General features: G+C 44.2%; 1 protein-coding gene across 1 annotated transcript; it reads left to right on the top strand.

Moving 5' to 3' along the window:
- Positions 1 to 2,323: 2,323 nt before the first annotated feature.
- On the top strand, positions 2,324 to 9,070 carry LOC133423753 (B-cell receptor CD22-like). Its single transcript, XM_061714063.1, has 7 exons — positions 2,324 to 2,366; positions 2,503 to 2,889; positions 3,709 to 4,026; positions 4,101 to 4,361; positions 4,718 to 4,799; positions 8,384 to 8,423; positions 8,758 to 9,070. Exons 1-7 carry the CDS (start codon positions 2,324 to 2,326, stop codon positions 8,968 to 8,970), a joined length of 1,344 nt encoding a protein of 447 aa, XP_061570047.1. The 3' UTR covers positions 8,971 to 9,070.
- Positions 9,071 to 9,374: the final 304 nt, after the last annotated feature.

Below are 9,374 nucleotides of genomic sequence, written 5' to 3'. Positions count from 1 at the left end.
TTACATCCAGCATCACAACATAACTACACAATCCCCGTACACTCAAGTGATTAAGTTCTGGGACAACTGCATGGTTATTTGACTGATGTGGCCATCTCCAGTTGTAGTAACGAGTTGCCTTATTGCCTTGAGTCTAACTGCTCAGATGCACACTGGACATTTTCCCAGAAGTAACAGGTATTCCAGGAATCTTTAACATAGTGCAGTGTGAAAATGCTTTGATCCTATTTACTGATTAAGGCATTATAATGACGTCAGTATGGGGTCGTAGTGTACAGTGCAGTTTCAGAACTAGCTTGTCACTAGTAACACAGTGTTATTTATTGCATAAAATGTATTTACTTTTATTGCATAAAAGAAACAATACCTGAGCAGATGAGAGGAACCTAAAGAAAACAAAGTAAACTTGAACTTAATCCAAGAAAGGCAGCAGATCTTAACAACAAAATGCCTTCAGCTCTCTCAGACCTTGTGAGATGACACAAAAATGGATAAATTCAAAATCTGAAATCCACTGGGAGTTGATAGACCAGCAGCTCTCATTTTTGCTGCGAGAATAAACCAAATTGAAAAAAAATTATTATTATTAGCAAATAATGTAATAAAACCAGGTCAGTTTGTGGCTTGAACTCTGATATCTACTCTGGTTTTAAGTGGGTCAATTTTGAAAATGCAATGAAGACATAAAGCCGTCATCGGCTGATCCCTTTCAACCTTTAATTGACAGTACTCATTCTGAGTTAATCAAATATATAATGACTTTAGTTGGTCATGTTGGTCATATCAGGACAGAAGCTGTTTCCGTGATAGCACCACAGGAACCTTAACTCCTCTCTCATGACATAGATAGGTACGGCGCTGAGGCCTGTGACGTGTTACAACATTCTGTTTTAAGATTCATATGTGCTACTGATGCGTGGAGGGATGTGTAATCTGAACTCCCTTAAGCCTGTTCGGCAGATTGTCACGTCAGCGCTCGGTGTGCAATATGACAGTCTCTTTCAGCATGCACAAGCAATACATGTGTTCTGTTTAACCTGGACGTCTCACTGTCCTTGATAACCAGAAATTTCCACAGCAGACAAATGAAAAGCAAAGCCCAGTGTATTTGGAGATGCACAATAAAAAATAAATAAATTAATAATGCCAGGGGCGCATGAGAAGTCAAAAGGAGGGCATTTTCATATACATGAAAGACATATACATACACGCACACACACACATAGACATACACACTGGCTTGTTCACCTGCATGCTTGCTCTGTAGTTTTGGGGTTAGGTAGCGGTAGCAGTAGCTTAGCTTAGACTGTGATCAGATCTCGAGATTTGGGTCGATTGCTGCTCGTGTTTTGCTCGACTCCGTGTCGGTTTTGTGTTTTGTTTGTGGTTTTTGTTGCAGATTTCCAGTGCTTGACGCGTCCCTCCGTGTGTTCCTGCTTCCTGGATTGGCAGTGGATGATGTTTTTTGCGCCTTTCATAGATAACCACAATGTGATAACATTTCAACTAATTTATGCAGAAATGCCTCTTTTTCAGAAATTCACCGGAAACAGAGAAGAACATTTTGACTCGTTGTAGGAACAGGTTTGTTGTCATGTGTTGTGTGATGAGGATTTGCGTTAGAAAGGTACAGTGTTTTGGTGTTGACAGGTGGATGACAGCTGATGTAATGCAAGTAGATATCATTTGTTTATAGCATTCAGTCTTGGAGTGATCCTACAAACTGTCTAAAGGGGAGTAAGCCATTTGAAACTTTCAGAAATGTTGTAATATCTGACCTCCTGCCTGAGAGGAAGAAGAAAGCTGTGTCTTTAGTATTTTAGTCATAGGGATCATGTGATGTGTTACACTTTGCAATTGAGGCACACGGCTAAAAGAGGATATATAAGGTGTTCGCTTCACAAGATGACTTGATTTCCTGAGGTATTTATGGAACATCTGTTTTGTTTAACAGTAGGTCTGGTTTTCCTTTATCCACACAACATCTGTCTGATATTGTTCAGTGAAATTCTATTAACATATTTATAATTTCACCACATAAATCATAAAGCTATCTGTCGGCTTGTTACGTGAGAAAATCTTTAGTTGTTTTTATTGATCACATTGATTATTAGATGATATATATGTAAAGCATTTTTTTTGTTTAACTTCAGCTGCTGAAAAAACAGGAAACGCTTTTAAAGATGCTGTTTGTTGCTGCTGATGAAAGGCAGAACTTTTGTTTTCTCAGGTCAAGTGTGGACGACACATAGGGAAGTCAAAGAAGAAGAAGTGCTTTTTAAAACCCTTTTTTGTTCTCAGATCCGAGTGTCTGTCTGTGATGATGGCGAAGTTCAGCGTGTTGCTGATTCTACTCTGCGTGTCAGGTGAGCCAGCTTCCAACTTTGATCTTGAGCTCATTCACAATCTGAATAACGATGACAGATGAGATTATTCAGTGTGGAACCTGTGAACAGCACAGCAAAACCGGCCCACGGGTTAATGTTGATGCTGACTTTCCAGGTGCTTCAGCTTCAACTTGTGCTAAATCACCATCACTCTTCATCACTACACCACGGAAGATGGAAGCACTGACCGGATCATGTTTACACATCCCATGTACCTTCAGCGTCAAAGAGGGTGACACATTCAACAGCTCAATAACCAGCTTTGGAGTGTGGTTGAAAACTCATTCTCAATTTGGTGAGAATCCCAGCAATGTCATTTTCAACGGCAGCGTGTCAGTTAACAACTACTCAATAAGGATTACTGGAAAACTGACAGAGAAAAACTGCACAACTGTGTTTGGTAGTTTACCAAAGGATTACACAGATAATTACTACTTCAGAGTTGAGAGTGATCTGTTCAAGGCTACAGCTTCATGTCATCCTCTTAACATAAGAATCAAAGGTGAGAATTTTCTTTTTTATTATTATTGTTTGTTTATAACAATGGTATTAACATTAATTTTGATGGTGAAGTAGATCTATAGCTCTTTCCTCATTCACTTTGAATATGCTGACAAACTGAATTCTGGGTCTGTTGCTTCATTTTGCTTGGGTAAATTTTTTTTTGTCAAATTCCCATGACTTACTGTCTAAAAACACCAGGCCACTATGTGACACTCCATTCCCGATGTGTACAATCTCTGGACTACGTTAAATTGAGGGCACTTTTTTTTTAAGTGACGTTTTTGAATGTGGCTCCACATAGTGGTGCTTGACAAAGGTGCAGCTGTAGTTAATTGCCTCCCATGTAGTTTTTTATCAGTTATTGATGCCTGATTGGAGATTGCAGCTGTCTATCTCTTTCTTGTTCTTACAGCTTCTTTGAATGTTATTCTGCTTGGGTCGAAAGAGAAATATGCATGGTATCCCCTCTCAAACAATAACAAACTATTTATTTTGGGTTCATTGTGTATCCAGTGAGATAAGAGTTCAAATCTTTTTAAGTCTGTTACTATTTTTTATTATTTATATAATTTATTCTTTATTTATTTATATTATTTTTAATGTTTATGTAAAACATATGCATCATCATTATCATTTTTATTGTTTCTTTCTTCCATTACCACGCAAACTTAAAGAAATGTTACTTGACGGATGAAGCTTGGAGATGTTAAGAACTTTCTATGTTGTTACTGCAGGAATATTTTAATGTATTTGTTTGTTTATTTTTCTACTTACTTATTTACTGTATGTGTGCTGTGTTTTTGATGTGAAAACGCAGATTCTCCTTGGAGTCCCAATATCACCATCTCAGGTGATCTGAAGGAGAAAGAGCGTGTCACTATAACCTGCTCAGCTGTCACTCCCTGTCCACACTCCCCTCCTGAACTCACCTGGAATCTCCAACAAGACTCTCACACACAAACAGAGAAAAACAAAGATGGAACCTTGAAAACTAAAATCCAGAAGATCATCACTCTGTCAGACACACATGATGGATACACCATCAGATGTTCTGCCAGATATCCTGTGAAGGAAGGAAAACAGGAAGGAAAACATTTCAAGACATCGCAGACAGTAAAGACTCTCAATGTGTCATGTAAGTGATCCTGTTAACACACCAGAGTTGAGCTGTTTCTAATCAGTAAAGTGAATGTGTCACATGTTCCTCAGATGCTCCTAAGAACACCTCAGCATCCATCAGTCCAGCAGGTTTGGTGTCAGCAGGTAGCTGGGTGAACCTGACCTGCTCCAGCAGAGCCAATCCTCCCGTCAGCAGCTTCACCTGGTTCAAGAAAAGAGAACATGGAGACATGGAAGTAGCTGAAGGAGACTTTTACAGCCTGAATGTAACAGATGGAGGAGTTTATTACTGTGTGGCCATGAATAGGGTGGGGACTCAGAAATCCCGAGAGATTTCCCCAAATGGTGAAGGTAAATGGGAAATCGTAATGTAAATGATTTTGTACATATAGTGTATTGCAAACACCATGCTGAAGTGCTGTTAACAGTACTTTAAGGATAAAATGTACATAAAATGCAAACTGTACCAAGAAAGGGAAGTAGAGGAGAAGACACTATACTGTATGAATGAATGAAATTTCATGACTCTAGTAACAATTAGGTGAATAGTGTGCGTGTGAATTTCTTTTTTCTGCAAAATCTGCACAGTTTCTGTTTATATTGATTTTATTCCTCTTCTATTATTGTCCACTGTGTGCACTCACGTGTCTGTTAACATGGATTGCAACTTTCCCAAATCTGGTCATTCGATTATTTTGCTTTTTTAGGAAAACATTTTTCCCACTTGGAAGTTGTTGTTGGAGGGATCTTAGGGATCATCATTCTCCTGTGTGTGATTGTTCTTATATGGTAAGCATCACAACTACCCCCAAACCCCCCAACCTCCCTCCAGACTTCATGTTTTAGTGCATGTGATTAGTTTGTTCGTCTGACTAATTATTTTAATATCACTGAATCACTCAACACAATTGATCACTCTCTAATATCCATCCATCCATCCATCCATCCATCTTCCGCCGCTTTGTCCGTTCCCGGGTCGTGAGGGCAGCAGCCTCAACAGAGATGCCCAGACTTCCCTCACCCCAGACACTTCCTCCAGCTCCTCCGGGGGGAGTCCGAGGCGTTCCCAGGCCAGCCGAGAGACATAGTCTCTCCAGCGTGTCCTGGGTCTTCCCCGGGGTCTCCTCCCGGTGGGACATGCCTGGAACACCTCCCTAGGGAGGCGTCCAGGAGGATCCGGTACAGATGTCCAAGCCACCTCAGCTGACTCCTCTCAATGTGAAGGAGCAGCGGCTCGACTCCGAGCTCCTCCCGGGTGACCGAACTCCTCACCCTATCTCTAAGGGAGCGTCCAGCCACCCTGCGGAGGAAACTCATCTCGGCCGCTTGTATCCGCGATCTTGTCCTTTCGGTCACTACCCAAAGTTCGTGACCATAGGTGAGGGTAGGTGCGTAGATTGACCTGTAAATCAAGAGCTTCGCCTTTCGGCTCAGCTCCCTCTTCACCACGACGGTCTGGTACATCGACCGCATAACTGTGGACGCTGCACCGATCCGTCTGTCAATCTCCCGCTCCATCATTCCCTCACTCGTGAACAAGACCCCGAGATACTTGAACTCCTCCACCTGAGGCAGGACTTCTCCACCCACCCGGAGAAGGCATGCCACCCTTTTCCAATGGAGAACCATGGCCTCGGTTTTGGAGGTGCTGATTCTCATCCCTGTCGCGTCGCACTCGGCCGCAAACCGCCCCAGCACATGCTGAAGGTCCCGGTCTGATGAAGCCAACAGGACAACATCATCTGCAAAAAGCAGAGATGAAATCCTGAGGTTCCCAAACCGGATCCCCTCCGGCCCCTGGCTGCGCCTAGAAATCCTGTCCATAAAAATCATGAACAGGACCGGTGACAAAGGGCAGCCCTGCCGGAGTCCAACATGCACCGGGAACAAGTCTGACTTACTGCCGGCAATGCGAACCAGACTCCTGCTTCGATCATACAGAGACCGGACAGCCCTTAATAGAGGGCCCCGGACTCCATACTCACTCAGCACCCCCCACAGAATGGCACGAGGGACACGGTCAAATGCCTTCTCCAGATCCACAAAACACATGTGGACTGGTTGGGCAAATTCCCATGAACCCTCGAGCACCCTGCGGAGGGTATAGAGCTGGTCCAGTGTTCCACGACCGGGACGAAAACCGCATTGTTCCTCCTGAATCCGAGGTTCAACTATCGGCCGTAATCTCCTCTCCAGTACCCTGGCGTAGACTTTCCCGGGGAGGCTGAGAAGTGTGATCCCCCTGTAGTTGGAACACACTCTCCGGTCCCCCTTTTTAAAAAGAGGGACCACCACCCCGGTTTGCCACTCCAGCGGTACTGTCCCCTTCCTCCATGCAGTGTCGCAGAGGCGTGTCAACCAAGACAGCCCTACGACATCCGGAGACTTGAGGTACTCAGGGCGGATCTCATCCACCCCCGGTGCCCGGCCACTAAGGAGCTTACGAACTACCTCAGTGACCTCGGCTTGGGTGATGGATGAGCACGCCTCCGAGCCCCAACCCTCTGCTTCCTCAGTGGAAGGCATGTCAGTCGGGTTAAGGAGATCCTCGAAGTATTCCTTCCACCGTCCGACGATGTCCCCAGTCGAGGTCAACAGCTCCCCACCCACACCGTAAATGGTGCCGGCAGAGTACTGCTTCCCCCTTCTGAGGCGCCGAACGGTCCTCCAGAATTTCTTCGAGGCCGACCGAAAGTCTTCCTCCATGGCCTCCCCGAACTCCTCCCAGACCCGAGTTTTTGCCTCCAGGACCGCCCGAGCCGCGGCTCGCTTGGCCTGCCGGTACCCATCTACTGCGTCAGGAGTCCCACCGGCCAACATAGCCCGGTAGGACTCCTTCTTCAGTCTGACGGCATCCTGTACTTCCGGTGTCCACCACCGGGTTCTAGGATTGCCGCCACGACAGGCACCGGAGACCTTGCGTCCGCAGCTTCGAGCCGCCGCGTTGACAATGGAGGCAGAGAACATGGTCCACTCGGACTCAATGTCCCCTGCCTCCCCCGGGATCTGAGAGAAGCTCTCCCGGAGGTGGGAGTTGAAGATGTCCTTGACAGAGGGCTCGGCCAGACGTTCCCAACAGACCCTCACAATCCGTTTGGGTCTGCCCGGTCTGTCCAACCTCCTCCTCCGCCAGCGCATCCAACTCACCACCAGGTGGTGATCAGTTGACAGCTCAGCCCCTCTCTTCACCCGAGTGTCCAAGACATGCGGCCGAAGGTCAGATGAAACGACAACAAAGTCGATCATTGACCTCCGGCCTAGGGTCACTCATCATCATCATCACTCTCTAATATTCTATGTTAAAATTGTGGTGTTCCAGGAATTGAATAAAGTTACAGTAACATAGTATATCACAAAGTAGGCGTGGTTAAAACAGTATTTAAATAAGTGAGGCTACGTACCATGAAGACGACATTCAAGCACTTGGAGAATTGAAGGTAGAGTGCAATTCACGACAGAAAGTATTCTTGGAAGAGGACACTTTTCAACCTCTTGGACATAGAGCGGTCGACTCAGCTCTTGTGGACACAGGTAACTCGTTCCACCGTTGAGTAAACACATACGATGACATGAGGACAGGGCAAGGCCAGTCTGTGCTCCTATGAATAAAGCTGTGCTCGTAAATGGGTTTAAGCCTTTAAGACTGAGTTCATATACAGTAAGCAGGTGCAGACCTTGAGATCAACATACAGCCAGGTGACAGAGTTTTGTGTTTTATTCAAGTTGCCACAGGTAGCCAGTGAAGCTCAATGAGCAGCGGCATGACATTGTGGAGCAGAGAAGTATATCATCTGCATAGCAAAGATATGAAAAGCAGTGTGAATGAATAATCTGGCACAGAAAGGTTGTGTATATGGTAAAGAGAAGGGGCCTAAGTACCGAGCCTAGAGGCACCTCTGTGGAGAGGTACTGTACCTCCATGGCTCTTTAAAGAAACGGACAGTTAGGTTAGATCAAAACCAAGAATGCACTCATCCTGAGATACCCAAGTGTGAGAGTATAGATAGCAGTACGTTGATGCTAACTGTATCGAAGGCAGCAGGCAGGTCAAGAAGGAGACGCACAGAGGATTGATCTGTTGCTCTTGCTGTTCTTAGAGATTCAGCAGAGCCGTTTCAGTGAGATGAAGTCCATGACCTTTTTAGAAACCGCTTAGTCCATGAACTTGGAAAGGAAGGGAAGCAGAGAGACCTGCCAATGGTTCTCAACCAGAGCAATGCTGAGTCTGGAGCTATTACTGTGACAAACTCACAATACACTCGTGTGTTGCATTTGATAATAGAGAAGTGCTAAGCTCTTGAATAAGCTTCTCAACACAGGAAACCCTTCATCTCTGCTTTCTTTCTGAGATTAACTACCTTGCTGTGTTACAGGCGGTTAAAGTCAACACGTTCAACTTCTAATCAGACTGAGGTGGGTAAACTAAACTGTATTCAACACCTTTTTTTAAACATATGTTTTTTTTCTGTTTGAATATCTTTCTAATAATTACAGCGTCTATGGTTTTATATCTTCATCTGAATAAGCGGCTTCGTTATAATTGTGAAACAGGACATTTGGTCAAACAACTTCATAGGGAAATCAAGACTCAATGTTCTCTGTAACAATGTCAAATGACAGCTGATGATTCAGAGCCCCCACCCCCACATTACCACAACCCCCTATTGAGACGATTAACAGAAAACTAAGGGGAACAAAGTCAAGATGAGTCCACTTCCTGACGTTTTACATGTGATATGTCTTTCAGAATGTGGTTCTTCAGGAACCAAACAGCGTTGCTGAAAATCAAGACATCCATTATGGAGAGGTGAACTTCACCGGGTGGAAACCTCCACCGGACTCGGTTCAGCACAGCTCAGAAGAGCAGAATGTGGTGTATGCTCAAGTGAAACCACGCAAAAATGAAACCGGTGTAACACAGATTGGTGACGACATCTATGCTCAAGTGAAGAAGAAATGAGTGTATGTATCTACCAAATACTGTAGAAAGATAGTTATGTCAGAGAGAGATGTCTCCTTATTCCCCTCTTTCTCATCGAGTTAGTTATCACTCTGTTCAGGATGAGCATTTATTTTTGGCTGCGGTGTGGGATGCTCCGACTCAACTCTTAAGCAGATATAGCAGTGCATATTTAAGCTTTTGTTTCATACTGTGAATATCTAAAGTCAATGACAGTTTATTGTACATATGTCTATTTGTATCTTAACTGCTGCCACAAAAAGTTAAATAAAGTTGTTTGATTGGTCTTCACTAAAAGGACAAGTCTACCACTGGGATACCAGACATGTTTGTTTTTACTAAAGCAAAATAGCACATTTTGACAGAAAAAAACCTATAAAGGTTTATTAGTTTTTCTGCTGAAA

This window comes from Cololabis saira, chromosome 22 (assembly GCF_033807715.1).
Source record: "Cololabis saira isolate AMF1-May2022 chromosome 22, fColSai1.1, whole genome shotgun sequence".
NCBI classification, from domain to species: domain Eukaryota; kingdom Metazoa; phylum Chordata; class Actinopteri; order Beloniformes; family Belonidae; genus Cololabis; species Cololabis saira.
The sequence above is the reverse complement of the archived record's forward strand: the minus strand, read 5'-3'. Positions and strand labels throughout refer to the sequence as shown.